This window comes from Salvia hispanica, chromosome 1 (assembly GCF_023119035.1).
Source record: "Salvia hispanica cultivar TCC Black 2014 chromosome 1, UniMelb_Shisp_WGS_1.0, whole genome shotgun sequence".
In the NCBI taxonomy this organism is placed as follows: Eukaryota; Viridiplantae; Streptophyta; class Magnoliopsida; order Lamiales; family Lamiaceae; genus Salvia; species Salvia hispanica.
Window position 1 is genome coordinate 26100614 of NC_062965.1, and position 19350 is coordinate 26119963.

The 19350-nt window shown below is 40.5% G+C and overlaps 3 protein-coding genes and 1 pseudogene across 3 annotated transcripts; 3 read left to right on the forward strand and 1 right to left on the reverse strand.

Annotated features, from left to right (window-relative positions):
* Window positions 1-2963: 2963 nt before the first annotated feature.
* Window positions 2964-5475, forward strand: LOC125201963 (G-type lectin S-receptor-like serine/threonine-protein kinase LECRK3). The gene has a single exon (XM_048100270.1). The coding sequence runs from the start codon at window positions 3080-3082 to the stop codon at window positions 5378-5380; it is 2301 nt and encodes a 766-aa protein (XP_047956227.1). The 5' UTR covers window positions 2964-3079; the 3' UTR covers window positions 5381-5475.
* A 1016-nt stretch (window positions 5476-6491) lies between these two features.
* On the forward strand, window positions 6492-9010 carry LOC125201962 (G-type lectin S-receptor-like serine/threonine-protein kinase LECRK3). Its single transcript, XM_048100269.1, has one exon. The coding sequence runs from the start codon at window positions 6539-6541 to the stop codon at window positions 8864-8866; it is 2328 nt and encodes a 775-aa protein (XP_047956226.1). The 5' UTR covers window positions 6492-6538; the 3' UTR covers window positions 8867-9010.
* Window positions 9011-11885: 2875 nt separating this feature from the next.
* Window positions 11886-14407, reverse strand: LOC125202417 (annotated as a pseudogene).
* Window positions 14408-16600: 2193 nt separating this feature from the next.
* LOC125202428 (G-type lectin S-receptor-like serine/threonine-protein kinase LECRK3) lies at window positions 16601-19097 on the forward strand. Its single transcript, XM_048100822.1, has one exon. It carries the CDS (start codon window positions 16605-16607, stop codon window positions 18975-18977), a length of 2373 nt encoding a protein of 790 aa, XP_047956779.1. The 5' UTR covers window positions 16601-16604; the 3' UTR covers window positions 18978-19097.
* Window positions 19098-19350: the final 253 nt, after the last annotated feature.

Here is a 19350-nt window from a genome sequence, read left to right on the forward strand (position 1 = left end):
TATAAATACTTCCTCTTCCTCCTCCATTCATCACACACAATTCTCTCAATTTTTCAATCTCTTATCTCAATCTTCAATCTTCAAAATTATGAGCTCTAGTAGGAAAAATTCTCGAAAAAGTAAGGGTAAGGGCAAAGAGTCGAGTTCGCAAATTCCCAACACTGATGAAGCAAATGAGCAGTGGATGAGCTCGTTGTTGTCGATGGGTTCTCCTCCCGGCCAATATCCATATGTGGGTCCGTCCCCATTGCAGACTCCTACGCCACGCAGACTTTCTCCGTACTTCCAGTCTGCCCTCAGCATGCCCTCTCCAGCCGACGATGTGTATCGCCCCCAGATAGTCACATCGTTGTTCGACACCCCTGGATCAACACCAGGCGATGAAGAATCTCAGGCCGCGACGTACACAACGGATCCGACACTCGGCACGGATGACTACGAGGTGGAAGAAACGCCCGCCGAGCCGCCTTCCAGGAGCAGGAAGGAGAAGGCGCCGGCGTCGACGGCTGCGACTAATACGGGTTTCGATGAGAAGCCGAAGCGGACAAGGACTACTTACACTCTCGAAGAGTCCGAGCTGATAGCCAACTGCTGGACGGACACGACGCACGACGCGGAGCGCAGCAACTACCGGACTGAGATCATGTTCTGGGCGCAGGTTACGGAGAAGTACACGACCAACAAGACTGCCTCGATGAAGGACCATGGCAGCGAGGCGATCCGCCGGCATTGGGAGCGCCTCATGAGGGACTGCGACCATTTCAACGGTATATATTCTAACTTGATGACGAACATGACGAGTGGTCAGAACGAGCACATGGTCCGAGATGAGGCCATCCAGATGTATAGTAGCCAGTTCTTGTCGAAGGGCTTCAAGTATTGGAAAATCTATGATAGGCTTAAGGATCTCCCCAAATTCCGGACGGAGATGCACAACGCGCTGCACGGGAAATCGGTGCGCACGCGACTTAGCGGTGGGGAGAGTGAGGGAAGCGCGACCCCCATCGACTTGACTGGGGATGGTCCGCACGAGCGCCCTGTGGGAGCGAAGAAGGCGAAGGGGAGACGGAAGGGGAAGGGCGCATCGTCGGATGCCCAGTCGGAACCCCAGCTCATACAACAAGCCACGCTTTCTGCCAATGTCGTCAATCTGACGCAGCTGTACACGCTGTACTTCACCGGCGGTGGAACCCCAGAAGAGAAGCAGTCCCTCCGGTCGACCATCCAAAATATGAAGATCCCGATGGGCCTCCCGCCGGACGCCCCTCCCTCTTAGTTTTTTAAATCTTTGTTTTTTATGATTTTTTATTTGTAGTTTTTTTTTTCTCGTTGTATTATATTTTCCAATGATTAATACAACGATGAATTGTTCATTATAAATCTATTTATTAAACACATTTGTAGGGAAAATTAAACAATATTAAAAATGATGATGTAAAAATGAAATGTTGAGTTAGGGAAAAATAAGGGAGAAATCATTAGAGCAGTTGGCTAAAAGTTGGCTAAAAACTGGAGATAAATTTTGGTGCTGATGTGGCGCTGATGTGGCAGAAGTTAGAGAGGAATAAGAGAGAAATAAGGGAGAGCATTGGGAGTGCTTTTAAGTTACCTCCTTCTTATTCAACATCTGATCATTTAGTCATCTAAGATAATAGGAGTATCTTAGCGAGGGTTGAAGATTATTTTAGAATTCCAAAAAATTTTAGAAAGTAGAAAAATCAAGAAAATGGAACTCTTGGGAAGGGCACCTCTTACTGCGTCCACCACTCACTGGTTGTGTCTGTCATTACAAATCTTATTTAATTTTATTATATTACTAAATAGATTTTATATTTTATTAATTCATTTCATTTATATATTATTAAAAAATTAATTCATCTTTCGTTCCATAAAATTAGTCAGCTTCCATTTTAGCAAGTTTTTGTCATTTTTGAGGTTGATATCATTTTTCCTTAACAATACTCTAATAACATTATTTTTCTCATGCTTAACCAATTTCATATCAAAATTTGTGTGGTCACAAATTCCATATTTTTATACTCTAAATCACAAACAAATGAATCATAGGAGTATTATTAAACCTAACTTATTTAAATTAAATATGATTAAAAATGTAAAAGTGGAATAGAAGACCTCATTTGTCGTTCCCGTTGCGATGGCCGGAGATGGGTTTAATTACGTCGATGTGAATTTCTTGAATCTCGGTCGACTCTTTAAAAAAGGCATTTGTTTCACTTCCAAATCAAAGTATAATTAATAGACCAGAGTGAATATATTTAAATAAAGAGTAACTACAAATATAGTCCATGGATAATAGAATTTGTGTATGTGCGGCCCTCATTGAATTTTATTAGCATTGATATTTTAGGTCTTTTAACTACTTTCGTGATATTTTTGCCATTTTTCAAACTTTTTGTCCATTTACTATATCCACTAACATGCTAGTTTAGAGGACAAATAATTTAATGAGTATTTTGATGTGATTTTTAGTTTAGGTCCCAAACCACAACTTTTACAAGGTACAACCTCTTCCCACGCCTTTCCCCAGACAAAATATTTAACTCCCCGGATCATAGCTTTTAATTTACACTATTTATTATTTTGATTTTAAAATTAAAATACAGGAAAATATATAGTTCAAAAGTATTTCATAGATAATAAAATAAAATAACAATCCTAAAAATTAGAAAATTAAAATTTCTAAATATTGAAAACCACAAATACTAATAAAATATACGGGGAGAAGAAGTGAAGGAACGAGAAGAAGTGGAAATGTATTTATAGTATTTTTTTTAATAGATTAATAAAATTGAAAAACCCCACCCACCCCTAGACATATAATGCTGGCACTAGAATCTTCAGACCACTCATGAAAATTAAAGCGTTACGTCCACTTCCATATAATGCATGTGCCTTCTTTTTCTTCCAAATTACACCCACGCAAAGAAAACTCTATACTGTATATCTATAATCAAGTGTCTGAATAAAAAAAGATCTGATTATAAATTCACCCATACTTGAATCTTTCACTCCATAAGATAACCAAACCTTATTATCATTCATTACTAGATTAACAGCAATGTCCATCCTCACAATCTTGTTTCTCCTCCTCATTTCTACTTCAGCAAAAGCTCAAAGAAGATCCTCCAACATCACCTTAGGCTCTTCCATCACACCCTCCTCCAACTCCTCCTGGCCTTCCCCCTCCGGCGTCTACGCCTTCGGATTCTTCCCCCAACATGTCAACAGCTACGCTGTCGGCATCTTTCTTCCCGACAAAACTGTCGTCTGGACAGCCAATAGGAACAGCGGTCCAACCGCCCCTGACGACGTCGTCTCACTTCTACTATCCCCTGACGGCCGGCTAATCCTGCGCCGGAGGCAAGGCCAAGATGAAGACGTCATCAGTCTATCCGCAACCATCACATCAGCGTCAATGCTCGACAACGGCAACTTTGTTCTCTACGGTTCCAATTCCGTAATCATCTGGCAGAGCTTTGATCACCCGACCAACACCCTCCTACCCGGCCAGCGCCTCCAGCCAGGGAAAGAGCTCTTCTCCAGCGCCTCAGAGACTGACTACGGGAGAGGGATTTTCAGGCTGAAGATGCAGACCGATGGAAACCTCGTGCAGTATCCTATCAACACGCCCGATACAGCGCCTAACCCTTACTATGCAACAGGCACAAACGGAGCAGGTAGTAACGTCTCTCTCAACCTCGACAACGACGGCCGACTCTATCTGTTCAACGGTAGCTTGCCTCTGCGGAATATATCTAATGGTGGATTCCCTACACAGGGTTCCATCAATCTCATGAGGCTCGACGTCGGAGGAATCTTCCGCATCTACTCTTTCTCTCTGGTTAATCTAACCATGACCAGGAGATGGTCCTCCACCGACGACGAGTGTGTTCCCAAAGGTTTCTGCGGTGTCAACTCCTTCTGCATTCTCATGGATAGTGCGCCGCAATGTCAGTGTCTTCCCGGTTTTGTCTCTGTTCAGTCCGGAAACTACACAGCTGGCTGTTCAAGAACCTTCTCGGCGTATGGCTGTCCCAAAATGGACGATATGAGAACAGTCGAAAACACCGAATGGGAGGATAACTCGTACGACATTTTGGACAAGATGACAAGTAAAGAAGAGTGCAGCAAAGCATGCCTGGATGACTGCAACTGCGAAGCAGCCTTCTTCAAAGATAACCGATGCCGAAAGCAGAAGCTTCCGTTAAGATTCGGCAGAAGGTCTCTGGGAAACTCAAACATGGCTCTCATTCGCTTCAATACAAACACGGTACCACCCGACATTGGAGGTAAAAGAATCATCAAGAAAGAGCAGCGGACAGACATTCTCATCATTGGCATTGTGCTTATGTGTATAAGCGTCTTGGTATTATCGATTTCTGTGATTTTTATTCACAAGAAACGAAAGGACTACAACAAGATCAATAAAGACGAGAGAGCTACCTTTGTGGAGGGAATTTCGCTGCAAGTGTTCACATTCAAGCATCTGGTTGAAGCAACAAACGGCTTCAGAGAAGAGCTCGGGAGAGGAGCATCCGGCACGGTGTTCAAAGGGGTTCTACATAATGGCCAGAAAACGGTGGCGGTGAAGAGGTTGGAGAAGGAAGTTGCACAAGGAGAGATAGAGTTCCAAACAGAGCTGAAGACGATTGGGAAGATGTATCACCGGAACCTAGTCCGGCTTCTAGGTTACTACTTCGATAGAGTCAACAAACTGTTGGTGCTCGAGTACATGAGCAACGGATCCCTTGCAGACATACTTTTCAATAAAGGGAAAAGGCCTAGCTGGGAGGAACGGGTGAGGATTGCTCGAGATATATCAAGGGGGATACTGTATTTGCACCAAGAGTGCGAGACACAGATCATTCACTGCGATATAAAGCCTCAAAACATACTCATGGACGATAACTGGCGCGCCAAGATATCGGATTTTGGGATGGCGAAGCTCCTGAAGCAAGATCAGACTAAAACGTATACTAGGATAAGAGGCACAAAAGGATATGTTGCGCCTGAGTGGTACCAGAAGCAAGCGATCACAGTGAAAGCGGATGTGTATAGCTTTGGAGTGATGCTGTTGGAGATCATATGTTGTAGGAAGTGTGTTGATTCGGGCATGAATGAGGATGAGGCAATTCTTGAGGAATGGGTTTACGACTGTTATGCAACGGGGAAGATTGGGAGTTTGGTAGGGGATGAGATGGTGGAGGAGAGGAAAGTAGAGAGGATGGTGAAGATAGGGATATGGTGTGTGCAATATGATCCGTCGCTGCGTCCAACTATGAAGAAAGTTCTCCTAATGTTGGAGGGCACTATGGAGATTCCCATACCTCCTAAACCCACTTCTTTCTTAAGTTCCTAGTTTTAAAAGAGAGTGATCTTATGTTTTTTTCCTTTTGTTTTGAATAACGTCTTGTAACTTGCTTGTCATAATGCAAATCGCATCATTTCTCTTAAGTCTAACTATTCATTCATAGGTATAGATGTATAGTTGTGGAATTTTCTTTTAGACCAAGACTTCAATATGATAGCTACACCAAAAATTGAAAAGAAACAAAAAAAACATTCGTGGAAATTAGACTGTCACCTTTGTAGAATTTCGGTCCACTCTTGGAAAAAAAAAAGGCATTATGTAACTTACTTTAATTAAAACCAGAGTGCATACTTAAATACTCCTTCGGGTCCCCGATTAAAAATCACACTTTGACCGGACACAAATTTTAAAAAATGTAAAGAAAAGTTGGTTGAAAAAGTTAGTGGAATGTGAGATCTATTTTTTTATATTGGTTTTATAATAAAATGTGAGTGAATTGAGTTAGTGGAATCTGAGACCTATTTACTATTTAGGGTAAAAATTAAATGTGACTCTTAATTGGGGACGGACCGAAATGAAAAAGTGTGACTCTTAATCGGGGAGTAAGTAAGTTTGCCATTCTCCAAATTTCGGTTGAACGAAATCTATGCTTTTCACTGCAAAGAAGATATATATGTATAAATAGGACAAGAGAAATATTTCGCAACTCTAATTTTCTTTTTTTAATCAGAGAAGAACAGAAATTGAATATATTGAGATTAATTCAAGTATTAAAAATATTTTTATTTAAAGTAAAATACTATTTTAAACGTTATACTCTTTACCCATAACAATATCTAATAATCTAATACAAATAGTAATTCCTGTCCCATAATAAACGTTATACTCTACCCATTCGAGTCTGTGGAAATTAACAGCACTAGAATGTAAGTCCACTCTTGGAAATCAAAGCGTTACGTTCACTTCCAATAAATGTATGTGCCATTTTTCCAAATTGCGGTCCTACAAAGAAAATGCTGACTCTTTCCCTACAATAAGATCCAATGAAATCAAAGAAAAAGAAAATCTGATGAATTTTAAAATCATTCAATTTAAAATATCAAATAAACAGATCCCAGTGTCCCTTGTTTAAACTTCTAATCATAAGAATAACTATTACTCAATTTGTTCATCAATAAATGTCATATTTTGTCATTTTTGTTAGCAATGTCCATCGCCACAATGTTGTTTCTCCTTCTGATATCATCAGCAGCAAAAGCTCAAATAAGATCACCCAACATCACATTAGGCTCTTCCCTCGCACCCACCTCCAACTCCTACTGGACTTCCCCCTCCGGAGTCTACGCCTTCGGATTCTTCCCTCATCGTGTCAACAGCTACAGCATCGGCATCTTTCTTCCCGACAAAACCGTCGTCTGGACTGCTAATAGGGACAGCGATCCAACCGTCCCTAACGACGTCGTCTCCCTGCTACTATCTACCGATGGCAGGCTAATCCTGCGCCGGAGGCAAGGCCAAGACGTAGACGTCATCAGCCCCTCTGCAGCCATCGCATCAGCGTCAATGCTCGACAGCGGCAACTTTGTAGTCTTCGATTCTGATTCAAGAATAATCTGGCAGAGCTTCGACAACCCAACCAACACCCTCCTACCCGGCCAGCGCCTCCAGCCAGGGAAAGAGCTCTTCTCCAGCGCCTCAGAGACCGACTACGGGAAAGGGATTTTCAGGCTGAAGATGCAGACAGATGGACACCTCGTGCAGTATCCTATCAACACGCCCGACACAGGGACTTACTCTTACTATGCATCAGGAACAGCCGGAGCAGGTAGTAACGTCTCTCTCAACCTCGACAGCAATGGCAGACTTTATCTGCTCAACGATAGCTTGCCTCTGAAAAATATATCCAATCGTGGATTCCCTACACAGGGATACATCAATCTCATGAGGCTCGACGTCGGAGGAATCTTCCGCATCTACTCTTTCTCTCTGGTTAATCTAACCATGACCAGGAGATGGTCCTCCACCGACGACGAGTGTGTTCCCAAAGGTTTCTGCAGTGTCAACTCCTTCTGCATTCTGATAGATAGTGCGCCAGAATGTCAGTGTCTTCCAGGTTTCGCCTCTGTTCAGTCCGGCAACAACACAGCGGGCTGTTCAAGAACCTTCCCGGCGCATGGCTGCACCAAAACTGATAATAGATTGAAGTATGATATGAGAGCAGTCGAAAACACCGAATGGGAGGATAACTCGTACGAGATTTTGGATAAGATGACAAGTGAAGAAGAGTGCAGCAAAGCATGCCTGGATGACTGCAACTGCGAAGCAGCCTTCTTTAAAGACGGCCAATGCAAAAAACAGAGGCTTCCATTAAGATTCGGGAGAAGGTATCTGGAAAACTCAAACATGGCTCTCATTCGCTTCAGTACAACCATGGAGCCCGACATTGGAGGCGATTCCAACCGCAAAAGAATCAACAAGAAAGAGCGGTGTATAAACATTCTCATCATAGGTATTGCGCTTATGTCTATAGGCGTCTTAGCATTGTCAATTTCTGGGATCTTATTTCACAAGAAGCGGAAGGACTACAACAAGATCAATAAGGACGACGGAGCTAACTTTGTGGAGGGAATATCGTTGCAAGCGTTCACATTCGAGCATCTTTCCATAGCAACAGACGGCTTCAAGGAAGAGCTCGGGAGAGGAGCTTCCGGCACAGTGTTCAAGGGGGTTCTGCAGAATGGCCAGAAAATGGTGGCAGTGAAGAGGTTGGAGAAGGAAATTGAACAAGGAGAGATAGAGTTCCAGACAGAGCTGAATACGATCGGGAAGATGTATCACCGGAACCTAGTCCGGCTCCTTGGCTATTGCTTCGATGGAGACAACAAATTGCTGGTGTTTGAGTATATGAGCAACGGAACCCTCGCAGACATACTTTTCAATCAAGAGAAACGGCTTAGCTGGGAGGAACGGATGAAGATTGCTCGAGATATATCGAGGGGGATACTGTATCTACACCAAGAGTGTGAGACGCAAATCATTCATTGCGATATAAAACCTCAGAACATACTCATGGACAATAACTGGCGTGCCAAGATATCGGATTTCGGGGTAGCAAAGCTCCTGAAGCAAGATCAGAGTAATACGTATACTGGGATAAGAGGGACTAAGGGCTATGTAGCGCCGGAGTGGTATCAGAAGCAGGCGATCACGGTGAAAGCGGATGTTTATAGCTTCGGAGTGATGCTGCTGGAGATCATATGTTGTAGGAAGTGTGTTGATTGGAGTAGGAGTGAGGATGAGGCCATTCTCGAGGATTGGGTTTACGACTGTTATTCCTCAAGGGAGATTGGATATCTCGTGGGGGATGAAATGGTGGAGGAGAAGAAAGTGGAGAGGATGGTGAAGATAGGGATATGGTGTGTGCAGTATGATCCGTCGCTGCGTCCAACAATGAAGAGAGTTCTGCTAATGTTGGAGGGAACTGTGGAGATTCCCATACCTCCAAGACCTTCTTCCTTCTCAAGTTCCCCCTAGCTTGATTTACCACACAAGTGTGCTCTAATGTTTTTTTTCTCTTTTTCTTTCTAAGAATGTCCTGTATCTAGCTGGTCTAAATCTGTATCATATTCCAAATCAAATCATTTCTCTACAAACTAATACTATCATAATTCAGCAAACATCACTCACATCAGATGAGATGAGATATCATTGAAAAAAAAATTCAATACCAGAAACTAACTTAAGTAAATAAAATTAGCCACAGATAATTATAAATTCTAATCACCGAATATCAAAATAGATAATTATTAAAAAAACGTGTGCATAACAAAATCTTACAATTTTGGTTTCTGCGCGATCACAAGAGGAATTAGAATACAGAATCTCCGGCAATGGCTGCTTCTTCCGCCTCAACATCCTCTTGGATTTTTGTGCGGATTGAATTAATTTGGGCAATCGCGTGACCTTCACATTTCGGGTGAGTAAGAACCTTGTGGTGGACGGTGATGATGCGGCGGAAGGCGCGACGGAGAAACTGAGGCTGCAGTTGGCACTTGGCACTTGGCAAACGCATCAGGCTGGATTTATGCCATTATCTCCCTTCATGATTAATTGGTCAGTGAAATGCATATTCTATTTTAAATATAATAAAATATTAAACGTGCAGTGATAAAATGCAAACTCGAATATTGTACAAGCTCTAAACTTTGGACTGTTAGAATACTAATATATGGCAAAATAATAGCAATAAAAAATTTCAACACAGAATCAACCGTTGACATTGTGTTGTCATTTGTTGTAGCTATATTTTGTCATCTATTCACATCTTTTAACATTTTTTAACAGTTCAGATCATAGTTTGGAGTTTGTACAATATTTAGAGTTTGCGTTTGATCACATCCCATAAAATATAAATATAATAAATTAGTGAAAAGGGGAAATCATTATTAAAATAATAGAAAATTATATAAATTAATTGTAGACGGACGAAAAAATAAATTAGAGGCAATTAATCATGGCGGAAGGAGTAAATATTTAATAAGTACTTCACCCATCTCATAAAAATAAGTTAATTGGAAATGCTACTGAGTTTTAATATGTAATTGGTGGAGTAGGAGAAAAGGAGAAAATATAGTTAAAATAATATACTTGTGAATATTAGAACTCATAAATGATAAAGTAAAAGCAAAGATGAAAAAGTTCTCATCAATGGATATGAACTATTTGTATTGGACGGACGAAAAAAATGCCTATTTCTATAGAACAGGAGAGTAGGAACTATTTCCTCTTAAAAAGTATGAACTTTCTACTTTTGAGAATAGTTAAACAATAAATTACTCCTACACATTTTCTTATTTACAACTTGAACATTACACTATACTATTAATAATATGGAACTCACTTTCTACTAACACTATTTACACTAATTTTTATCTTATCTCTTACTTTACTAATTATACATTAAAATTTATATTAAAACAAATGTTCGAACTATTCAGGGATAGATGGAGTGAGTATATTCCTACTCTAACATGATTAGCTTTTCTGAGTATTTAATGAGTTTGACTAGTCATCCAAAAAAAGAGTAAGATATATACTTCTTTCTTCTTAATTAAAGTGACCCACTTTTTTTTTTACAGTTTGTTACAACCAAGATGACAATAGTGGCGGATTCAAACGTCAGAAATGGAGGCGAAATAAAATAATTAAATAATTATAAAAATGACAAAAACAAAACATATTAAATATAATTCTTCGATATTTTGTTGGACTTGGGTTTATAACTTTCATTTCATTTGTAGGCCTGCTTATTCGGCCAATTTCGGTTCTAACCGGATCGATTGACCAGTTAACCAGTTTTTAATTTTTCATAAATCCTAGAACCGGAACCGGAACCGATCGGTTCCGGTTTGGAACCGGCCGGTTAAGAACCGGTCGATTCCGGTTCCGAACCGGAACCAATGTGTAATTTTAGTCCAAATTTATTTATAATTTAAAATAGTTCAATACTAAAAAAATAATAATCCAACATCAAGAAATATAAAAAAATAATACCTAAAAATTTAAATAAATACACAAAAAATACAAACCAACAATACAATAATTTCATTTATGGATAAGAGTGATGCCAAGTGTAGTAGGTCGGGTCGGACTAGTTTATGTTAACAATTTTTAATACCAAAATCGGAGTCTTAAACTTTAGCAACTTTTTTAAAAAAATGAGTTTTAAAATTGAATTCCATTTTCCCTTTTTTGGCTAAACAAATATTCATTGGAATTTCCAATACTAATTGATCTTGTTGTGATTTTTTTGTTTATAACGGAACAGTTAATAAATTATTCACAAATATGTTTAAATCGTATGTTAAATAAATTTTTACATAAATTTGTTATAACGTTAAATTTCTATCATATGAAATGATATTGTATTTGTATAAGTTCTTTAAGAAATTAAAAAAAAAAACTTATGATGTCCTACTCATTGTAGTTAGTTCATAAAAAATGGATTAATCTAATAATTGTAGATTCAAAGTATCACGGTTTAAACATTTTAAATACTTCAGAAAACAGAGCTCGCAAATCGAACACTGTTTAAATCTAAAAATCACTCAATGTTTCAAATTTTTTACTTTAATTTAAAATTAATTCAATTAAATTAAATTTATTAGTATATTAAATTATAAAAAAAAAACTGAATTATAATCCGGTTCCCGGTTAGGACCCAGTCGGTTTCGGTTTGAAACCGGAACCGATTTTATTTAAAAAGTTGGAATCGGTTCCGGTTCCTCAATTAACCAGTCGGTTCTGGTTCCAATTCCGGTTAACCAAGAACCGGAGAACTGTTTAAGCACCCCTACTCATTTGGATTTGATTTGGGCAATTATAGTAATGTTATTCTATTTTCCAGGGTGATACATAGGCAGATGGAGAGGGCGAATATGGAAAATTTTACATCCGGACGGTATTTTGGGAAGTTAAAACATAAATTGACTTGACAAAAATTATTGCATTTTTGATGATATGCACAAAAAACATTCTTTTAAACTATCCAGCATAATTAATTTAATGTTTTATTGTTCTCCAATTTTTAAAGGGATCTCCGTCACTCATCTCAATCCATAAAGACTAATCTCTTGAAGACATCGTCATTCCACTCCAACACACTCAATTGCTCAAACAATTTACTAAAAATCATGTCAAAACCAACTAGGTCATTAGTGTGTGAATGGAGAAGCACACTCATAGTAAAAAAGCTAGATAGAACTTAAGAAAGAAGTAGGACTTGGAGGTATTGGAATCTCCACAGTTCCTTCCAACATTAGGAGCACTTTCTTCATAGTTGGACGCAGCGACGGATCATATTGCACACACCATATCCCTATCTTCACCATCCTCTCTACGTTCCTCTCCTCCACCATCTCCGACCCCACGAGATTCCCAATCATCCCCGTTGCATAACAGTCGTAAACCCAATCCTCGAGAACGGCCTCATCCTCACTCCTGCTCCAATCAACACACTTCCTACAGCATATGATCTCCAGCAGCATCACTCCGAAGCTATAAACATCCGCTTTCACTGTGATTGCCTGGTTTTGGTACCACTCTGGTGCAACATAGCCTCTAGTCCCTCTTATCCCAGTACGTGTATTAGTCTGATCTTGCTTTAACAGCTTCGCCAGCCCAAAATCTGATATCTTGGCACACCAGTTCTTGTCCATTAGTATGTTCTGAGGCTTTATATCGCAGTGAATGATTTGCGTCTCACACTCTTGGTGCATATATTGTATCCCCCTCGATATATCACGGGCGATCTCAATCCATTCCTCCCAGCTCAGCCGTTTCTCTTGATTGAAAAGTATGTCTGCAAGGGATCCGTTGCTCATGTACTCAAAAACCAACAGTTTGTTGTTTCCATCAAAGCAGTAACCTAGGAGCCGGACTAGGTTCCTGTGATACATCTTCCCAATCGTCTTCAGCTCCGTCTAGAACTCTATCTCTCCTTGTGCGAATTCCTTCTCCAACCTCTTCACCGCCACCATTTTCAGGCCATTCTGCAGAACCCCTTTGTACACCATGCCAGATGCTCCTCTCCCCAACTCTTCCTTGAAGCCATTTGTTGCTTCGAACAGATGCTCGAATGTGAACACTTGCAGTGAAATGCCCTCTACAAAGCTAGCTCCATCTTCCTCACTGATCTTGTTGTAGGCCTTCCGTTTCTTGTGAGCGAAGAACACAGAAACTAACAAGGCCAAGACGCCTATAGACATAAGCACAATGCCAATGATGAGGATGTCTATACGCTGCTCTTTCTTGGCGATGATTTTAGTATCAGAATCGCCTCCCATGTCAGGTACCGCGGTTGTACTGAAGCGAACAAGAGCCATGTTTGAGCTATCCAGAGCCCTTCTTCCATATCTTAACGGAAGCCTCTGCTTTTTGCATTGGCCGTCTTTGTAGAAGGCTGCTTCACAGCTGCAGTCATCGAGGCATGCCTTGCTACACTCTTCTTCACTCGACTTATCTAAATTCTCATACCAGTCATCCTCCCATTCGGTGTTTACGACTCTTCTCATTTCGTACTTCAATCTATCGTCAATTTTGTGACAGCCCTGCACGGAGAAGGATCTAGAACAGCCAGCTGTGCGGTTGCCGGCCTGAACGTTGACGAAACCGGGAATACACTGACATACTGGCACAATATCCATGAGAAGGCAGAAGGAGTTGATTCCGCAAAAACCTTTGGGAACACACTCGTCGTCCGTGGAGGACCATCTCCTGGAGATGGTGAGATTACCGAGAGACAGAGAGTAGATGCGGAAGATTCCTCCAACGTCGATCCTCATGAAATTGACGTTTCTTTGCGTAGGGAATCCACCATTGGTTATATTCCGCAGAGGAAAGCTTCCGTTGAGCTGATAAAGTCGGCCATCGCTGTCGAGGTTGAGAGAGACGTTAAGTGCTCCGTCTGGCTTTTGAACATAGTAAGCGTATGGATCTATGTCCGGTGTGTTGATAGGATACTGCACGAGGTATCCATCGGTCTGCATCTTCAGCCTGAAATTCCCTCTTCCGTAGTCGGTCTCAGAGGTGCTGGAGAAGATCTCTTGCCCATTAGAGATGTGCTGACCGGGGAGGAGGGTGTCTGTCGGGTGGTCGAAGCTCTGCCAGATGATTCTTGAATAGGAATCATAGAGAACAAAGTTTCCGTTGTCATGCATTGATGCAAAGGCGATGGATTCCCTGACGCTGATGACGTCTACGTCTTGGCCTTGTCTCCGGCGGAGGACTAGCCGGCCCTGGGGGGTTAGTAGGAGGGAGACGACATCGTTGGGGACGGTTGGATCGCTGTCCCTATTCGCTGTCCAGACCACGGTTATGTTGGGAAGAAAGATGCCGATAGCGTAGCTGTTGACGTGTTGGGGGATGAATCCGAAGGCGAAGATGCCGGAGGGGGAAGACCATGTTGAGTTGGAGGTGAGTGTGAGGGAAGAGCCTAAGCTGATGTTGGATGATCTTCTTTGAGCTTTTGTTGCTGTAGAAATGAGAAGGAGAGACAAGATTATTAGGATGGACATTGCTGTTTTTATAAGTATTGTTATGCTTTTTTCACTACTTGTTTCTTTAGACTTTAGAGGGGTTTAACCTTTAATTTATACTCCCTCCGTTCCTTCATAGTTGAACTATGAGACGGAACTTTTCGGCACGGAGTTTAAGAAATGAATGTTGAGTGTGTTAAATAAATAGATAAAAAAATAAGAAAGAGAAAAAGGCAGAGAGAATAAAGTAAAACGTGAATAAAGTAAGAGAGAGTAAAGTAAAAAAGAGGAAAAAGTTACTATAAATGGAAATGACTCAACTATGAGAGAATTTCCCGAAATAAAAAAATGACTGAACTATGAAGGAATGAAGGGAGTACTATGAAGGCGTAGTGCTTTTTTTCCTGCTGTACTAATTGATTTTTATTTCTGGAAGGCGTAGTGCCTTTTTCCAATAGTTCAACAATTCTACAAATTAAATGTGACAAATTTAGTCCCGTCAATTTCCATGATGTCTTTGTCTTAAGAAAAGACTTGGTCTTACATACTTGGAATAAGTGGATGTTATCATGTGAATAGCTTTCTTTATAATAGCGTAAAATCAATATTTTATAATGTAATATTAATCTTATTATTTATCTACTATACAAATTTTTTATAAAAATCTCTAATTCATATTCACTGTTTCATTTCATACTTCTTTACTATTTATAAGAGGCAAAAATTAAATTATTCATATTTCTTATGTAATGATTAATTCTAATCATACCCATCATATCCCGATATACCAATATTTTAATTTAATAAATATAAAAAAATATGAAAATAAAAAAAATTCATCTAAAAAGTTCACAATATAATTTTCTATTTTATAAAAAAATTCTTAATCATAACCCTATAACGTCTAATTAATTTCAAAATGTTGAAAAAGTCAAAACCCATTATTTTGCCACCCACCCAACCGATAGGAATCTTCAAATCCTCCTTTCTGTTTGCTTGTGTTCAGCTTCTAGATTATAACATTACTCCATATTTATATACTTTTTATTTGTAAATATATGTAAAGAAAGTATAGAGTATTCCAATGACTAATGAGTGAACACTCCTACTCAGAAAAGATCTCTGACTTTTTTTAGAATTTTTTTCCTATTTTTCACACTGTTTTAGAATTTTTGCTATTTTTCACTTTATTTTTTTGTTTCGAGAGCAATTTTCGTCCTATCTGCATTTTAGAACTTTCATGGTGGTAATCATGTAAAGTGATAAATTTAGTGCTGAATATAAATAATAAGAACATTTAATACATCTGTCCATGAAATGTTGTCCAGTTTTTTCATTTTGATCTGCCCGTGAAAAGTTGTCCAATCAATTTTTTTGTTTTTTTTTCTATTTTTGACTTTCTACTAAATCTTTATATTATATTCACATTCTATTATAAAACTAATGCTCCCTCCATTCCATAGTAATAAGTCAACAAATTTTTCCACACCACTTTATTCTCTCTTACTTTTTTCTCTCTTCATCTCTCCACCTTTTTTCATTTTTCACTTTATTCTCCTTTATTTAACTCACCTAACACATTCTTAATCTCCATACTGAAAAGAAACGTCTCTATTACTATGGAACGGAAGGAGCATATAAATATGCGACTCTCATTACACTAACTTTTTCAACTCACTTTTTTTTAAACTTCTTAAAATCCGTGCCGTGTCAAACTTGGATAATATTTCGTTGACGGAAAGAGTAAATGGTTTATCAAGCATAGATTAGCGGTGTTGCCCAGAATGAATAGAAACACACTACAAAGGGAGAGATTTGAGTCGTTGGCCCCATGTGACTCTACGAGAACATGACCCATTTCGACGGCAAGAGACCGCTTACTAGCATCAATATATTCCATCGTTGACATGCGACATACCCCATTTCGACGGCAATAGTGTTTATCCTCGCTAATATGTTCAAACATTACATCACACGATATCATATAGTTGTGGAATTTTCTTCAAGACCACAAGTATACATACATGTTGTGGAACCATGACTTTAATGATTATTACATGTGTTGTGGAATTTCTGCAAGACCGAGACTTTAATGATTGTTGCAACGAAAATCGAAAACACAAAAGCATTGGTGGAAATTGAAGCACTAGAGGTAAATATTTTGCAAAACTTTTTCCTTTATTACTACTATATTCTTACAAAAACAAAACAGAAAGTAAACTATTGAGTTTAATTCAATGAAAAATAGCAGCAACAGCATATCAATACACACACAAACAGCAATGGCCATCCTAACAATCTTGATTCTCATTCTTATTTCCACAGTAACAGAAGCTCAGAGAAGATCATCCAACATCACCTTAGGCTCTTCCCTCATACTCACCTCCAACTCCACATGGCCTTCCCCCTCTGGCATCTTCGCCTTCGGATTCTTCCCCCAACACGTCAACAGCTACGCTGTCGGCATCTTTTTTTTTCCTGACAAAACCGTCGTCTGGACTGCTAATCGGGACACCAATCCAACCGTCCCCAACGATGTTGTCTCCCTGCTACTATCTACCGACGGCAGGCTAATCCTGCGCCGGAGGCAAGGCCAAGACGTAGACGTCATCAACCCCTCCACAGCCATCACATCGGCCTCAATGCTCGACAACGGCAACTTTGTTCTCTACGATTCCGAATCCAGAATCATCTGGCAGAGTTTCGACCACCTGACCAACACGCTCCTCCCCGGCCAGCGCCTCCCGCCCGGGGAAGAGCTCTTCTCCAGCGCCTCAGAGACCGACTACGGGAAAGGGATTTTCAGGCTGAGGATGCAGACCGATGGAAACCTCGTGCAGTATCCTGTCGACACGCCCAACACAGCGCCTTACGCTTACTATGCAACAGGCACAAACGGAGCAGGTAGTAACATCTCTCTTAACCTCGACAGCGACGGCCGTCTTTATCTGCTCAACGGTAGCTTGCCTCTGCGGAATATAACCAATGGTGGATTCCCTACGCAAGGATACGTCAATTTCATGAGGCTCGACGTTGGAGGAATCTTCCGCGTCGACTCTCTGTCTCTTGATGGGATCAGGAAGACGAGATGGTCCTCCACCTACGACGAGTGTCATCCCAAAGGTTTCTGCGGTGTCAACTCCTTCTGCATTCTGATGGATAATGTGCCGGAATGTAAGTGTCTTCCCGGTTTCGTCTCTGCTCATTCCGGCAACAACACAGCCGGATGTTCTAGAACCTTCTCCATGCAGGGATGTCCCATAGTTGATGGTGGATTGAAGTACGAAATGAAAACAATCGAAAACACGGAATGGGAGGATAACTCGTATGAGAGTTTGAAAATGATGATAAGTGAAAAGGAGTGCAGCAAAGCATGCCTCGATGACTGCAGCTGCGAAGCAGCCTTCTTTAAAGATGGCGAATGCAAAAAACAGAGGCTTCCGTTAAGATTCGGAAGAAGGTCTCTGCGAAACTCAAACATGGCTCTTGTTCGCGTTAGTACAGCCATTGTACCCGACACGGGAGGCGATTCCGACCATAAAAGAGTCATCAAGAGTGAACAGCGTAGTGACATCCTCATCACCGGCATTGTGCTTATGTTTATAGGCGTCTTGGCCTTGTCGATTTCTGTGATCATCGCTCACAAGAAACGGAAGGAATACAAGAAGATCAGCAAGGAAGATGAAACTAATTTCGCGGAGGGCATTTCGTTGCAAGTGTTCACATTTGAGCATCTGTTCGAAGCAACAAATGGCTTCAAGGAAGAGGTGGGGAGAGGAGCATCTGGCACGGTGTTCAAAGGGGTTCTGCAGAATGGCCAGAAAACGGTGGCAGTTAAGAGGTTGGAGAAGGAATTCGAACAAGGAGAGATAGAGTTCCAGACGGAGCTGAAGACTATTGGGAAGATGTATCACAGGAACCTAGTCCGGCTCCTAGGTTACTGCTTTGATGGAGACAACAAACTGTTGGTGTTTGAGTACATGAGCAACGGATCCCTTGCAGGCATACTTTACATTGAAGAGAAACGTCCGAACTGGGAGAAACGGATGGACATCGCTCGAGATATATCGAGAGGGATATTGTATCTGCACCAAGAGTGCGAGACACAGATCATTCACTGCGATATAAAGCCTCAGAACATACTGATGGACGAGAACTGGTGTGCCAAGATATCGGATTTCGGGCTGGCGAAGCTTCTTAAGCAAGACCAGACTAATACGTATACTGAGATAAGAGGGACTAAGGGCTATGTAGCGCCAGAGTGGTACCAAAAGCAGGCGATCACGGTGAAAGCAGATGTTTATAGCTTTGGAGTGATGCTGCTGGAGATCATATGTTGTAGAAAGTGTGTTGATTATAGCAAGAGTGAGGATGAGGCAATTCTTGAGGAATGGGTTTACGACTGTTATGCAACAGGGAAGATTCGGAGTCTGGTGGGGGATGAAACGGTGGAGGGGAAGAAAGTGGAAAGGATGGTGAAGATAGGGATTTGGTGTGTGCAATATGATCCGTCACTGCGTCCAACTATGAAGAAAGTTTTGCTAATGTTGGAGGGAACTGTCGAGATTCCCATACCTCCATGTCCGACTTCCTTCTTAAGTTCAATCTAGCTTTAGTTTACAATACGAGTGTGCTCTAATGTAATTTGTTCTCTTTATTCTAATAATGTCCTATAAATCTTTTAAGGTCTAATAATAATGTAAAAGTATGCACTAGAAAATCTTTTTAATTTGCCTGGGTTTAAGTATTTAATGAGTTTGACCAACCAATCATCTAAAAAGAGTAGGATAGAAGATAGATATTATTCTGATAAGACTTCTACTTAATTAAATTTGTTCAATTTATTATTAATATTGTCGGAATATTAATCAATACTTTATAAACTAGGGCTGGGGAAAAATACCGAAATACCGGTGTTATCGTACCGAAAAAATACCGAATATACCGAATTTTCGGTATACCGTGACTTTTGGTATGGTATGA

What these genes read in the sequence shown, in the direction of transcription:
- LOC125201963 (XM_048100270.1), top strand. Translation starts at nt 3,080, where the DNA reads ATGTCCATCCTCACAATCTTGTTTCTCCTCCTCATTTCTACTTCAGCA.
- LOC125201962 (XM_048100269.1), top strand. Translation starts at nt 6,539, where the DNA reads ATGTCCATCGCCACAATGTTGTTTCTCCTTCTGATATCATCAGCAGCA.
- LOC125202428 (XM_048100822.1), top strand. Translation starts at nt 16,605, where the DNA reads ATGAAAAATAGCAGCAACAGCATATCAATACACACACAAACAGCAATG.